The following is a 16,513-nucleotide window of genomic DNA, read 5'->3' as shown; positions in this document are numbered from 1 at the left end:
ATTTCTTCAGAGCAGCTACAAAATCCAATATGCATTAAATATCTGCAAGACTGAATAAGAAGGTATTTTCATAATACAAGAATTGTCAGAGAGCAACTTCGACAAGGATGCCAATTACCAGGGTAGGGGCAAGAAGATTAGAAAAATAAGAGAATGAAGACGCAAGTGAAAATAATTAAACAGAAACACCGGATACTATTGGGAGGGAGTTCCAGGGAATACTGAAATTGCACGCATTTAAATTTTTATTTGCTTAAATACCCCAACCCCAAAAGATAGAAGTAAGATTTAAAAAACTGCATGAACATGATACAAGGAAATGAACAGACCAGTTGAAGGAGTGTGAGCTACATTCTTAAATATTCAGTTGCCAGAACAAAACAAAGTTAAGGCTCACACCCTAGACCAAAACATTCCATAGGGAAACCACTGCCTGGCTGGAATCCATAGTTGTCTTCCTCAGGGAGTAAAAACCTAGTTGGATTTTTAGACTTTTGTTTGAATGTAGAAACAGATCTACTTCTTAATTTCTGAAATACCAAGTCTGGATACAAGCCACACCTGTTGACAATACCTTGACAGAGCCAGACTCTCTGGTCTAAATCAAGGTGGGACTTTTGTTAGTGGTAGAAACAGACAGTAACCTAAGGAACAGAAGTAAGTTTCAACTCTAGGACCTTTAGTCAAGACAGAATGAACCCACGCCTATGGGCCCTGTCAAAGAATTATCCTTAATTTCCAGAGAAATACTTACTACTTGCTGGTTTTCTCAGCTTTGTTTCTCCACTCAAACACAGTTCAGGATTGGCTACCCAGGGAAGGTCAATATCACTTCCTGCAGCAATTAACTAAACTAATCCCTCACTGATTGCCTGCGGCTCAATCCCTGTAGACCAAAATCTTCTTCCTTGGACAGGAATGTTGTTATCAGGGAAAACAAGAATGACCCCACTGATCCAGAAGTTAAGAACAGCTGTCTCGCCACAGTGCCCCTGAGCCAGCAGGGAAAAGGAGCACAGCACTGTTGGGTGGCACACTCATAGGAAATCACCATGGAAAAAACGGAGTCCTGTGCCACCAAGAGTTGCAGATTTATGAAGGTATCGCTCAAGATTAACACGCTCTGTGATTGTAGTCCGTCAATGAAATCATAACAGTTCAATTCAGGCAGGGTTATGAATAGCTCAGACCCCTGTAGGAACAAAACATGGGGGTCATTGCACTAAATAAATTGTCGAAATAACTGAGATGCTTTTGGAAGGCGAGTGGAGTACAAAATGGGAACTCAGAAAAGCCTTGGGAGAGGATTTAGGTGTGAACTTAGCTGCATTAAGATGTACCCAGGGAGCTAGAAATGCATTATTTATGGTTGTGTCCCTGATAATGTCTCCCAGAGGATTGGCTTTGTGAGTTAGTGGACTTGGTGAGATAGATCACCCACAGCACGGGCAGATGTCATCCAATCATCCGGGGACCCAGACAGAATCAAAGAGAGAAGTGATTTGTTTTCTCTCTCCTAGATCTGGGACCCATTATTCCTCTTGTCTTTGGGCAACAGATCCTAAATTCTCTGACCTCAGGACTCCAGGGCTTATGTTATCAGTTCCCTCAGTTCTCAACCTTTTATTTCAAACTGAGAATGAAACTATCAACTTGCCTGGTTTGGGAAGCTACCGTTTCTGGATTCTTGGGACTAACTTGTGACAGGACTTCTCAGCATCTATAATCATGTGAGTCAAATGTCCTAGTAAACTCCGTTATACCTATCTATATGTTCAGATTCTCTTTTGACTTAAACTAAGGTTATATGCTAAGAAAATCCATAAGTGGAGAGCATCATAGTTCAAACAAGCATTTAATACATTTAAGATACTGACCAGCACAGCTTTTGAACATTTTACAACAGAGAGTTGCTGTTTACTTTCATGATCATGTGGCCCACTAAGAGCTAGAGATAACTGCCATGGCCCAGCATCTCAGGAGAGCATCCCACTGTACACTACAGCCCAGAAAAAGAGCAAAATCCCAAGTTTTAGTACAGTTTCTATTGAGGAGTTATTTAGAACATTATCACTATCCTGAAGTTGAAAACCAGTAATCAAACCCATAGCAAGCTGGATCCATGCATATACTTAACTAGTTCTATATTTTAAAATAACTCTGATTAGATCAAGATTATTCCTGTAGTGGTTTAAATGAGAAATGCCCCAACAGGCTTATGTATTTGAACACTTGAGCCCAGTTGGTTGTGCAGCCTTGCTGGAGGAAATATAACACTGGATTAGGCTTTGGGAGTTTTTAGTCTAAGGTCACACCCTTCTCACAATCTGCCAGCTTCCTGCTCTGTTGGAGACTAGCTTCGATAAGGATACCACTTTCCATGGTAAAGGCATGAAGATTAGAAAAATAAGTGAAGAGAACAAAGATGAGAATGAAAATAATAAAATAGAACCATAAGATAGTACCAGAGGGAGTTCCAGTGAATACTGAAGTCGCCCACGTTTAATTTTCCATACCCTTTTTACCCCAATACAACAGGCGGAAGAACACAAAAGACTGCTTTAAGATGCTACAAAGGACTACTCAAACAGTTACTTGTTTCAATACTTTAGACATCAGGTGATTAATTCCTAAGAAAAACATTCTGTTGTTTTGGCAGTAAATTCACCCTAGACCAAGAATTTTGAGGGAAACCACTCCCTAGGTCAAACCTAATTCAAAAGAAGGAGCAGAAGTATGCTTGAATTCTCTGACCTCTGTTCAGGGTGGAGTGGATCTACCTATATGGTCCATTTTAATGGACAAAACACCAAGTAACCACATCCTACGTCAGGGTCTGTAGCCACACTTTTTGTCAACAATTTTGAGCAAGTTAAAACTCTCTGACCTTCAGACAAGGTACAAATAGGCTCACATTTTTTGGGGGCCTCCTCACTGCTCTTCCTGTTCCTATGTATTCCCCACCAGAGTGAACTCTTCCTCTAGGGCCGCCTACGAGGTGCCTTGCTCATGGTCTTCCATTATAGCAAGAGAAGTTACTGATAGAATTCTCAGAAAATCCCAGCTCCTATGTCAACTCTTGTTCTTTTGAAGGCTACATAGTATCAGGTATTCAGTGAATACTTGGGAGTGAATTTTGTACATAAAAACAATTACGCAGTGCTTCACACAGAGAGAAAACACAACATATATATAGTATGACAGAATTAAGTTTTTTACAAATATATTAACAAATGTTTAAAGTTAAAAGTACTATACAGTAAAAGAAAATACCAAAAAGAAAAGAAATTCCTGGCAGGAACAATTGCTCCCAAGTAAGAGAATCTGTGCAGCAGAAACAAGTTAATTAAGCTGGTGTTTTCACAATGTATAATAAAACAAAGCACTGTAAGTGGAAGTTATTACTTTACATAATCACATGGATAAACCACACAATTATAATGTTGAGAAAAAGAAACAGGACCCAGGGGAACACACTATGTATGTAAAGTTCATAAACCAGGTCGCTGATTCTTTTGTGCTAGTCTTAAAGTGCTTACCTCTGGGGAAAAAAAATGAAGAGATTAGGACTGAAAAAACAAAGACACTGATGCTGGCAATGTTTTGTCTGGATCAGGTCATGGCTCTCTAATAATTTATTGTGCATGTGGCCTTGTATTAATCAGCTGTTTTTGCTATGGTAACCTCCTCAACATCTCTGTGCTCAAGCAATGACCAGTTTTCTGCTCCTTTCTTCTATTACATGAGAGGTTTGGCCTGTTATGTTCTCAGTCTTCATTCCAGGAATCTTCTCTTCTGGGACTCAAACTGAAAAAGTAGTCCCTGTTGGGGAAATGCTTTCCATATGAACAGCGTTCAGAAATTCAAAGATGACAGAGAAACCTGAGCATTTAGTTGCATAATAATTTTATGGTCCAAAGTACTACATAACTTGTTCAAAACTTAGTTTGATTTTCATGTATTTGATTGAGTCATTTCCACATGCCATTAGCTACATTCAAACTTCTCCAACACACATATTGTGTGATGTGTTTATCACCTTCAATGGGAACAAACCTTCAGTCCTTTTAACCTGAGCCATTTTCTCCAGATAAACCTTTATTTTACAGATATAATTGAGGTCCTAACTCAGTTGCTTTTGAATTCCTCAAAAGTGAGATTATCCTTAGTTAAGGTGAAGCCAACTTGAACTAGAACTTTCTCCTGAGATCAAAAAGTCTCTCTAGAGTGACCTCGAAGATATAAGCTAGTCATTCTGCAAAAGCCTGGTAGAGTATCACATGATGAGAAAGTCACAGCAGAACACTGATTATGAAAGATGTCCCCATCTGACATTAAAAATGAAAGGGGAGCCAGGTGGTGGTAGCACACACCTTTAATCCCAGCACTTAGGAGGTGGAGGCAGGTGGATATCTGTGAGTTCGAGGCCAGCCTATTATACAAAAGCTAGTTTCAGGACAGGCTCCAAAGCTACAGAGAAACCCTGTCTCAAAAAACAAAACAAGAAAAAAAAAATGAAAGGGAACCCTCAGATTCACAACTTCAAAGAACTAAACCCTTGAGATTAGGAGGAAATCAACTGCTACAGAAGTCATTTGATTACAGTCTTCCAGAGGAACAAAACCGTTTGTGTCTCAACTCTTACCTCCATGTATGGTTTTGGCATTGCAGTTGGTGATGGCAGTGGCGGCTGCTGAATTTTTAGTAAACTTCCACACAATGCCACTTCTCGTCTTATTCAAACTGGTTAGGGAGTGGTTCTCAAAGTTGAATTTGTATTACACCACCTGAGATGTGTGTTGACTGACAAATCCGATTCCTGAGACTCTAAGCCAAAAGTAAGTGTGTGACGCCACTGCTGCTGATCTAGAGACGACGATAGACTATACATTGAGAACCACTACTTCATCCTTGCTACACTTCCCATTTCTTTTCTCTCCAGGGCTGTGAGTAGAACTCTGCCTTGTTTTTCATACGCAAGCACTCTATTACTGTATCCTATCTGAACCATTACTTTAAACGCACTCAGCAACAAACTATATAATACAATAAGAACATATACATCTGATAGAAGGGAATGACTATTTCCTTTCATAGTAAAGATTTTCACAAGAGAGAGTGAGATCTAATTAAGTGATATTTATTAGTCTTAATTCCTGATTTTCATTAAGCTGCCTCATCCTTATTATGCCTAGGGCTCTTGAGTACATTGCTCATTTCATGCAGGCAGAGGCATTTGCTTCTTCCCATGTTGCAAACACACCCCCATGTTCCTACTGTGCTCATTTTGGTGGTCTGGTTTGCAATAGAAACAGTAAGAATATCCTATCCAATGTGGATACTTGAAATTGATAAGATGCTGTACTCTACACTCTAAGAGATCAATAAATTGAAACTAAATTCATAATGTGGGGAAAGTCCGTAATATCCCTATTGCTGCTACCTAAATAAAATTTATTTTTTTAAGAAATGAATCACATCCACTCATAATAACATCATGGAATGTGGTCATTCATCTATTTAGTATTGAGTTTAATAGCTGGGCCAAAACCCCATGGCTCTAAAAGACATTATATACACCAAGAATACAACATCCACTTAGGTTTTTATGTTTGACATTCCTATTCAAACACAAACATCACCACCTTTTACTGTTATTTCTACAAAGGATTTTCTTTTTCTCGACAGAAGTGCCTGGCAGCTTTGTAGTAACTGCAGAGTGGCAGGAACTACATCACTTAATGAATATTCATATCAAATTGATGTTTATAACATTTTTCATGTCAGTGCTCTTTAACCCTTCTTCAGCACACACTCTGAAAATTACAATGAATTCTTGAAATACTGGAAAAAATATCTCCAACCTCTAGTAGGTTCTAAAATACATTTTAAATTATAGATCCTTATAAGGGAGAAATAAGGAATATTCATTAGTACTGGAGAGACAGCTGACACGCAAGTAGCATACTAATTTGCATATGAACATTCAGAATAGAATACAAGCTCCTCTAGCCAAGGTAAGGGTTTCTCTCTTTCTGTTTATTGGGATGTTTTCTGATTTTAAAATAATATTTAATGCAGAATAGACACCCAGGATGACTGAACAAACCCATTAATTGTGTGATGTCAATGATCAATCAAGACTTTGATTGTCATATTAAAAAAAAAAACACAGCAATGATCCTGTGATTCCAGAATCAACAATCTGAACTGTGGGATTGGCTGGGATTCTCAATGTATTAAGTTTCTCAACATAAAAGTAAAAATACAAAATCTTGATATTCAGATGGCTACTATATGATATTGGAAAAACATGCAAAACATTCTGCTGTGATATGGAAAACACTCTAGAACTTCAGAACAATTGAACACCCTACTAAAGCATAATGTTTGAGTATCATCTACTACTTTGGGGAGCATTTCAAGACAGGGTTTCTCTGTGTATCTCTGGCTGTCCTAGAACTCACTCTGTAAACCAGACTGGCCTCAAACTCACAGATATATCTGCCTTGCCTCTGCCTCCCTGAGTGTGGGGATTGAAGGCATGTGCCACCACTGCCCAGCTATCTAAAACTATTAAAGTGGAGATAATTGAATAGCAATGCATATTAGTCAGGTTTCTCTAAAGGAATATAACTAATAGAATTCTCTTTCTCTCTCTCTCTCTCTCTCTCACACACACACACACACACAGAGAGAGAGAGAGAGAGAGAGAGAGAGAGAGAGAGAGAGAGAAATGCACTCATGTACACACACACAAAAAAATTTATTAGAGTGGCCCAAGGCTACAGTCTGGCTAGTTCAACAATTGCCGTCTCGCTGAAATGCCAAGAATCCAGCAGTTGTTCAGGCCACAAGGCAGGATGTCTCAACTGGTTTTTGGTCTATGTAGAAGCCCTAGAGAAGTAAATTCTAATGTCAATGAATGAATGCTTTAGCAACAGGATAGATGAACTTGCTATCCAGATTGAGAACAAGTATGCAAACAGCAAAACATTCGATTTTCCATGCCCTTTATGAGGGCTGCCACCATGTGTGGCCTGGATTTTAGGGTGGGCCTTCCAACCTGAAATGGTCCAGATTAAGGGTAAGTCTTCTCAACAATCCAATTTAGAAATACCCCTCATGGGTGTGCTCAAATGCTTGGGTTTTAATCAATTCCAGATAGAGTCAAGTTGATAACCAAGATTAGTCTTCACACAACCCCAAAGAGTAAATGTGGCCATATTAAATTTCAAAGGTCAGGGACAATGGTAAACTGTGAATGTTAAAGTCTTTAACTTTAATATAAGGCAAGGAATACATTATCATATACTCAACTAAAGCCAGGTTTATGAAATAATAGCTAGCTTTCATCATTTCATAGTTTTAATATTTTCTAATCCTTTTTATCTATATTTATTTAATTGCTAGTCAAAATGCATTGCTTCAAGGTCCATTTGTTTGATAAACATTCATTGGGTTTTGTCACTATAGGGATGTGAGGGTATCCTGCTACAAAGGAAACCCTGTCTGGATGAGGGAGTAGTGTAAGAGTTCCTACCTTCATCTCGGTGCTGAGGCAGTGTGATCTGGATCCCCTTCCCACTCCAAACTACTCCATGTGATAGAATAAGCAATGAATTCCCTCTCTATGGTAAGCCAAGATGTAGCAAAGGGAGTGTCACTGGTCTTTTCTTCCCTATGCTTTGTATTTGTGGCCTTATCATTATTCTACCTATAAGAGAAGGGGAAACGAAACTATTCTCATTTCTGAGAAGATCCTGAATTTAATCTATACTTGAATTTTTCTGAGTGTTCAAGCGGGACATTGTCATACTTAACAAAACTTGGGTTCTTCGACTAGATGAAGATATGATTGTTTATCCACAACAGACCAGTCAAGATCACTCACTGAATCATTCCCAGGTGTCCTTGTTCTCTGCTAGAAACTGCGACGGAAGTCCAAATCATACAGAATTTATCTTGCTTAGAAAACAAGTTAATTAATTATAAATAGTTAAAACAAAAGCTACAAAGGTAAACACTAGCATCTTGGATTGGAAAATATTAGACAAGGAAGGCCATTCCAGTCAGGCCACTGAAGTGAAGTGATAAAGAGGGATTCTTTTCCAGACTTTGGCCACATCTAGTGTATATGTGACCCAGGAAAGAACCCAGGTGTCAGAAGGCCATGCTATCTTTATACCCCTGAGGAGTTTGGAATACTGCTCTGAGATAACAAGGAAATTCTCTGAAGTTACTTGATTCTCCCAATCAGAGAACAGGGAACCCCCTCTGAAGCGCGATTAATAAAAACTCAGAGAGAGAAATTGGGGTTCAACTTCAAGATTCAAAAGCAAAACAGTCAACCACTGGCTCTTACCTTGACCTCAGTCTGAAATGGCGATCCTGCAACGTGAAATCTCAGAATGAGACTGAGTGAGAGCTGTCTCCTTCCATTTTTTTTAATACTTTCTAGTTCTGGGATTAAAGGCGTGCAGTGCCCGGTTTCTATGGCAAACTAGTGTGGCTACTGGGATTAAAGGTGTGTGTCACCACTGCCTGGTCTGTAAGGCTGACCAGTGGGGCTGTTTTACTCTCTGATCTTCAGGCAAGCGTTGTTTATTAAAATACAAATGAAATGCCACTGCACCCCTCAAGTGATGTGATCTTATGGATTTTTGTAAAGCTCATTTGTGCAAGCTATGTGAAGAATGCATTAGTTTAGGGGTGTGGCTAGCTACAACGGAATTCCTTCAGAGACTGATTGCCAGGCTAGAAAGACACCCTCATCTTTAGTGGAATTGGAGTTTTCTAATTTAAAAAGAAAAAAAATAGAGAAAGGAAAATGAACCAACAAAATTTTGTTTAGAATATTTTTACAAGAAATCACAAACACATGGATTAAAACTTGGGTTAATAATAAACACATTCTGAGTCAGGGAGATGGTTCAGTAGGAAAAACTCTTAGAGCCAAACCTGGAGACTGGACAAGCAACACATGGTAAGGAAAGCGCCAACTTCTCGGCTGTACTTTGGCCTCCACAAGCATACCACAGTATTTATGTGTATGCACACATACATAAACTTCATGTATTTAATTAATTAAATAACTTTTTTTTTTTTTTTTGGTTTTTCAAGACAGGGTTTTTCTGTAGTTTTTGGAGCCTGTCCTGGAACTAGCTCCATAGACCATGTTGGCCTCGAACTCCCAGAGATCCGCCTGCTTCTGCCTCCTGAGTGCTGGGATTAAAGGCATGCGCCACCACCACCTGGATAACTTCTTAAAATAACTTTTAAAAAACCAAACACTTAACACATCCAAAAGGGGAAAAGATAGCTTGAGGACAGCTTGAGAGAAGTATACGCTAAGTGAAAGCCTCATGTGTGCTACGAAAGTCTCACGTTTATAACTAAGCTCATGTCCTATTCTGGGCATTATTTGTTCAAATAAGGTAATAAGCCAAGGTAAAAAGGAAGAATACCTGCTTTAAGGATTTTTCCATTGTAGGTTGCTGAGCCCTGACTATTGAAAATAATGACATAAGATTTAACTAAGATAATTAAATCAAAAATGGCAAGAATGACCAGGTTTCACATTAGGATTCCCTGGGGAGCTTTTAAAACTAGATGCCCCCATTCCCCTGAGTGATTCTCACGTAATTGGGTCGAGGTAGACCCTGCTATAGATGTTGCCATAAAGTTCCTTGGGGGATTCTAATGAGCCACCAGGACTGAGAGTCCTGAGTTTAGCAGAACAGCTGAGGATTTCACATCAATAAACCTATTTCATTAATGACATTAATAGAGAGATAGGTGAAGAAATTCTATCACCATGAAGTTTAGTGTGCATCCAAAAGTACTTTACCACAGGAAAGCAAAAGCCCATTTTCTTTTGTGGGATCAGTTTTTAAACTTAGAAAAATATTATTCTTGTTACAGAAGGATTTAGTCATTTAAAACCTTTTAACTTATGAATTTTATAGGTATGGGTATTTTGTCTGCATGTTTGTCTGTGCACCACATACCTACTTGGAGCTCCTGGAGGCCAGAAGAGAGGAACAGATCCCCTGGGACTGGGGTAAAGCTGCTTGGTTACACGTAGTCTATCCCGGATCTTCAGGAAGAGCAGCCAGTGATCTAAATTACTGAGCCATCTCTCCAGCTCCAGAAGCACACATTTTTAAATTATCGTATTTCTGTTATGGACAATGAAAAGAGATTAATAACTCCTGCTTGATTGACAGGAAAAAATTAAAATAACTTTACAAGGAGACACATCAGCATTTAAAAAGTGAATTGCAGCCGGGCAGTGGTGGCACAGGCATTTAATCCCAGCACTCCGCAGCAGGCGGATCTCTGTGAGTTCAAGGCCAACCTTGCTACAAGAGCTAGTTCCAGGAAAGGTTCCAAAGTCACAGAGAAACCCTGTCTCGAAAAACAAACAAACAAAAAAGTGAATTGCATTGGGAAAAATAGTTAAAAGATAATTCCCTCATTTTTCCAAGAAAATATTTATGCATACATACATACATAGATTTATGTGTGTCGCTCAGATGCACTCAATGGTAAGGATTTGAGAGTATCGCATGACTGATGTTAATTGCTCTTTAGTTTGAAGCATAGAATTTTCAGAATAGAACTTAAGACAAAGAAGCTATTCTCCAGAAACACAGTGGTGGGTGATTGGGCATTTTATTGCCACAGCAGTTCTACTACTTGGCCTGGATCTTTCAGCCCATTCGGGGTCACTTTGGACTCAGAGCCGAGGTCTGGTATTGTTAGGTTTTCACTTTGCCCCGCTTACACATTCTTTGTATCCTTCTTCCAGTTAGAGCAGAGAGCCTGGTGAGTTAAAAGGGTCAGGGAAGGAATGTGAATTGTGCCACCGTAATTCAGTAGTGGTGAGGATCCAATGCAGGAAGCAGAGACATATAGTTGTAAGTGGGTGTGTCTGCTTCAAGAATGGTTAAAATCGAAAGAGACCGGGAGACAAAAGGAAAGAGCAAGAATCCTGGAATAACAGAGTGGACGTAGAGAGTCTGTAAAGGGGTTAGAGAAGTAGACTCCCTGTAGTCCAACGAGACTCTTGGCGAGTCTCCGCCCGCAAGAGGCAGGATGACTAGCGGGGACTACAAATCCCAGCAGCCCCCGGGACTTCGATCAGCTCGCCCCACCACGCAACGCCTGCTGGGGGCTGGCTACCGCGGCCAAGATGTCGCTGATCAAGAAAAGAAAGCTTGAGTCGGGGGGCGGCGGCGCCGGAGGGGAGGGAGCGGAGGAGGAAGATGGCGGGGAGCAGGAGGCAGCCCCGCCACGACCCCGGAGGACTAAGCGCGAGCGAGACCAGCTGTACTACGAGTGCTACTCCGACGTCTCGGTCCACGAGGAGATGATCGCCGACCGCGTCCGCACCGACGCCTACCGCCTGGGCATCCTGCGGAACTGGGCCTCGCTGCGAGGCAAGACCGTGCTGGACGTGGGCGCGGGCACCGGCATTCTGAGCATCTTCTGTGCCCAGGCCGGTGCCCGGCGCGTGTACGCGGTGGAGGCCAGCGCCATCTGGCAACAGGCCCGGGAGGTAGTGCGGCTCAACGGGTTGGAAGACCGCGTGCACGTCCTGCCGGGCCCCGTGGAGACGGTGGAGCTGCCGGAGCAGGTGGACGCCATCGTGAGCGAATGGATGGGCTACGGACTTCTGCACGAGTCCATGCTGAGCTCCGTGCTCCACGCGCGGACCAAATGGCTGAAGGAGGGCGGTCTCCTCCTGCCAGCTTCCGCGGAGCTTTTCGTGGCCCCGATTAGCGACCAGATGCTGGAATGGCGTCTGGGGTTCTGGAGCCAGGTGAAGCAGCACTACGGCGTGGACATGAGCTGCCTGGAAAGCTTCGCCACGCGCTGCCTGATGGGCCACTCGGAGATCGTGGTGCAGGGGCTGTCCGGCGAGGACGTGCTGGCCCGGCCGCAGCGCTTTGCCCAGCTCGATCTGGCCCGCGCCGGCCTGGAGCAGGAGCTGGAGACCGGTGTGGGCGGGCGCTTCCGCTGCAGCTGCTATGGCTCGGCGCCTCTGCACGGTTTTGCCATCTGGTTCCAGGTGACCTTCCCTGGAGGGGACTCGGAGAAACCCCTGGTGCTGTCTACCTCGCCTTTTCACCCAGCCACTCACTGGAAGCAGGCGCTCCTCTATCTGAATGAGCCGGTGCCGGTGGAACAAGATACGGACATTTCAGGCGAGATCACTCTGCTGCCCTCCCGGGACAACCCCCGACGTCTGCGAGTGCTTCTGCGCTACAAAGTGGGGGACCAGGAGGAAAAGACCAAAGACTTTGCCATGGAGGACTGAGCGCTGCCTTTTCTCCCATCCACCTTCTTCGGAAGGTCGGAAGAGAAAAGGAGATCTCCTGTGCAAGTAGGGGACATATTTGCCCCCTTTACCTCACCGTTTCTGGGGAAGGGAGAGTGACTTCAGTCTTCATTTGAGGACATTCTTCTGGCAATGTTTATTTAAAAAGTGAGCCTCCCGGACCAAGGACTGGTGCAGTGTGCCTATTAATGAGCTTTTAACCCTGGAAAGCATGTAGTATCAAACTTGTATTTCTGTTCCTTTTGTTTCACGGTGGGGGCGGGGCGGGGGGGTAGATAAAATGTGATTTTTATCCACGCGCTAATCTGACACTTCATCTCTCAATATGAAACTGGGAAAAAGGACAAAATAGTTCGATTAGATTTCAGAAATTTCAAGTATGATTTTTAGAGCTTTTTTTTAAGTCTGTAAATTCTCTCAAGTTTATGTTCTAAGTGAAAGTCATCTGTTAGTAAGGATCTGGGGCACACGGGAACTACTTTTAATAACCCTATTCTCATTACTCTAATCCACGGGGTACTAAATTTGATGAACACAATAATCTTAGTAAAATGACTAATTGTACAGCAATTCTAAAGTAACATAAGAAAAAGACTGAAAGTGAAATAGTATGGCTTGAATATCCTTATTTTTACATTTAAGACTAAGCCAGGAAAATTTCATATATATTTTATAAGGAATATGATTTTTGTAAAGCAGGCTGACAGAGAGGATTGCCTAACCTAGCCCGGGGTCGTATTCTTTACTTCTTGTGCGTTGTTTAAACTCACTAGGAAGGAACATAAGTGTCCTACTTAGAGGCTCCTTTCTTCAGTTCTTTTTAGTTCAGCCAAATGTGAACGTTGTGAATTTGGGGAAATCGCTTATAATGAAGTGTGAGTCATGTTATCCAATTTATTTCACTGACGTTTCTTCCCTCATTTCTGTGGCAAATAAAGTGGCATTCTCACTTTTTCTAGTTGAGGTCTTTAGACGATTTGTGTACCCTGTGAGTGTGTGATGATGCTGTTCCCTTCTTACTGGTGCCACTTCTTGCCTGACAGCTCGTGCAGAACACAGCTTGTGGACAAGCCAGATTATGACCAGCGTGCTTTTGAGATCTAGCTTTGGAAGGTTTGACAGAAAACAGCTCTGAAAACTGGTCATCTTGAGTACTCTTGAATTTTAATTTTTATAACTGTGCTTCTGTTTTTGTCTTTTTTATTCGCTGTGTATTAAATTGCTGAAGTATTAAAGCTAATTTTCGAGCTCTGTTTTGAAGGGAAACGTACAAATTCAAAACTCAGTTTTATGAAACAGTCAAGCACCCCAGTAAAATCTCCACATACTTAGCATCTTAGGAGGGCTCGGTTTAGAGATTTACAAATGAATTCCTTTGGAGTCTTTTATGTTTGTAATCAAGCTTTCACCCAGAGTGATTGCTGGTGGTTTTGTTTGACCTTTCCATAACAGTTTCCTTCATATTTAAAAGTCTTATGTGGAATCCCTCTTTTCTGCATACTTTGTAAATACGAACACTATATTCAAAAAAAAAAGGAAGAAAGTACAAACAGAAAAATCCAGTTAAAACTTGAGAGGGTGTGAGAAAAGACTACCTAGACTTTCCTGATTGGGCAAAGTAAGTTTCAAAATTCTAGTTACATTTTTTCAAAAGAAAAACAAATTAGACGAACCCAGGACCTGAAGCAGACACTAAAGATAGGAAAGAGGCGCAGTGGAGTGCTTAAGAACCACTTCCCTGAAGCCAGAAAACCCTGCACACTTCTGTGTCTTCAGGCACCTCCCCAACCCCGCCCCCTACACCCACCCCATGGCAAACACTGGCGTTTTTACCTTTCAAAGCCCTCTGCAAACTAGAGATAACAATAGTACCTACTTCACAAACAAGTGGGTATCCGAGTAGTTAATATAGGTAGCCTAGAAGAAGGCTCTCAGCACCATGGTGCTGAATTGTGTAAAAGGCAAACTTGGAGCAGTCAGGATGCATACAAAGCGTGCTGCAGAATAAACACTCATTTTCTTTCTCTTTTTCTTTTCCAGGCACTGTGACGGTATCAGCATGGCCATACCAGAGGAACAGTGTATGCCACTGAGTACCAAAGGGCCCAACCGAGCACGGCCTTTAGGATGTGCACCCTTGGGAGGGCTGAAAGCCTGAGTTGTGTGAAACCCAGGCACTGTGTGGTGTGTTCTGCAGATTGGGACTAGTAATGTGGGGAGCCCTTAGGGCTCCAGGCCTGGAATACCAGACCCAAGAGAGAGAGAGCATCACGGTCAAGGTCCCCTCCCTCCCTCACAGCTTGCAGTTATTTAGACATGTAGTTTTTTTTTTTTTCATCAAGCCAATGAACATAGTTGCTAAAAGTACAATAACCACTGCCCTCTAATAGATCTCCACCACTAGAGAAACTAAGCCATGGTAGGATGGTTGGAGTGTCAGGAAGGATGAATGTTATTTACACATTAAGTAAAAAGGTTTCTATAGATACCGATTTGCCTAAAGTTACACATATATAATTCTTTTTTGTTTGCTTTGTGAGATGGGATCATGTGTAGTACAACACTCTCCTGGCACTCACTATGTAGCTGGAATGACCTTGAACTTCTGATGATCCTGCCTCCACCTTGCAGATACTGGAGTTAACAACTCTGTGCCGCTGTGCCCAGCACACACCTAATTTTTGGCTGTTAGATCTTGGCACAGTTCTTTGACTTCCTGATCATAAACAAAATTTAACTTTCATTATGTTAATCCTGCATACTTCAGTTGAGAACAGAATACTACAGACCACCTGAATGGTACCAAAGGTTTAATTATTGATGATAAGAAAAAAAAAAAGTGTTTAGTACTAGGGAGTCTCACAGGTGACCCTACATCTGCCTGGAAAAACCATCTTCAGTGTATATCTCCCTGAGTTTGACAGTAGGTACTCATTGGGAAAGCACCTATTTCTACTTCCCAAATAGTTAATCAAAGGTGACAGACATTCTGGAGTCCCCAGAAAACTGAACCCATGACAGTGGCAAAGGCAAGTGAACTTGTCATTTTGGCAGCGGGGCAGCTGATAGATCTAAAAGAGATACAAAAAATAGCATAAGAGTTCAAGAAGGCAGATGTGAAAAGGTCTGTTTCTCTCATCCTTTAAGTCTCCAAGGATTGAGAAATCCTCTTCTTATCAACAGCCTGTGAACGCCTGGAAAACTTTCCCATCTGATACTCTCAAATTAGGCAGTATTCTCCAAAATATTAGTCTGTTCCATGACAAAGTATATTAAATACGTAATCCTTCTTGGCTACTAATCAAAAAATCTAAACCAAATCTGTATCTAACCATGTGTGTCTGTGTATCTTACCCAGCTTTCTACATGATTTCATTTCCATGCTCCAGTTTGTGATTTATCCTTTCACTTGTAATAAAGCTTACATGTTTTGTTGGAATTTATGTAACCTGGTCTGTTCTTTGGGGCTTTAAAATACTATTGGAAAACTAGAGTGACTGGTTGAATACTTGACTAGCCCAGGCTAACCCCAGAATTTGATAGCCAACACTGCAGAAAACAGCAGACTTTCTGGAGTAACTGGGTGCAGCTCTTTCAAGAGGCCCCTGCCACAAAACACTTAAGTGGTGTTTATGGCTAACCAACAACATGCTTCTTGTTGGTGGCAAGGACCTTAAAACTGCATGAGTTGTGGCAATAAACATGGCTCCCGCCAGTACCTCCACCATGAAGCTAGACTCTCAGAAAGCTAAGGAATGGGATGGGTCCAGCTGTCGAAGCCACGGCTTTAATTCTAGCCATATTGCTTAGCAAATTAAAGACTCTTATGGTCGAAAAAGAGAGATATACAGAAAAGATAGATTCAGATGAAGAAAACCTCTAAGCAGATTACAGTATGTTTAAAAATATATGTGAACTTGGGAGAAAAAAGAAAAAAAAGATCAAGTTTTTAAAAAGAAAGGAAGAGTAGTTGGGTGTGGTGGCACACACCTTTAATCTCAGCAAGTGGGAGGCAGAATCAGGCGGATCTCTGTGGGTTCAAGGAGAACCTGGTCAACGGAGTGAGTTCCAGTACAGCCAAAGATACACAGAGAAACCCAACCCTGTCTCAAAAAAAAAAAAAAAAAAATAGCCGGGCGGTGGGTGGTGGCACACGCACGCCTTTAG

The 16,513-nt window shown here is 41.6% G+C and overlaps 1 protein-coding gene across 1 annotated transcript; it reads left to right on the top strand.

Annotated features, from left to right (window-relative positions):
* The first annotated feature begins 11,167 nt into the window (after window positions 1-11,167).
* Prmt6 (protein arginine methyltransferase 6) lies at window positions 11,168-15,785 on the top strand. Its single transcript, XM_057794142.1, has 2 exons — window positions 11,168-12,493; window positions 14,387-15,785. Exon 1 carries the CDS (start codon window positions 11,198-11,200, stop codon window positions 12,323-12,325), a length of 1,128 nt encoding a protein of 375 aa, XP_057650125.1. The 5' UTR covers window positions 11,168-11,197; the 3' UTR covers window positions 12,326-12,493; window positions 14,387-15,785.
* The last annotated feature ends 728 nt before the right edge of the window (window positions 15,786-16,513 follow it).

Source organism: Chionomys nivalis, chromosome 18 (genome assembly GCF_950005125.1).
Source record: "Chionomys nivalis chromosome 18, mChiNiv1.1, whole genome shotgun sequence".
NCBI classification, from domain to species: domain Eukaryota; kingdom Metazoa; phylum Chordata; class Mammalia; order Rodentia; family Cricetidae; genus Chionomys; species Chionomys nivalis.
Note: the sequence above shows the minus strand (reverse complement) of the source record. Positions and strands in the feature narration are given on the sequence as shown.

Bases quoted from the DNA above. Each gene is read 5' to 3' on its own strand.
- Prmt6 (XM_057794142.1), top strand. From the start codon at position 11,198: ATGTCGCTGATCAAGAAAAGAAAGCTTGAGTCGGGGGGCGGCGGCGCC.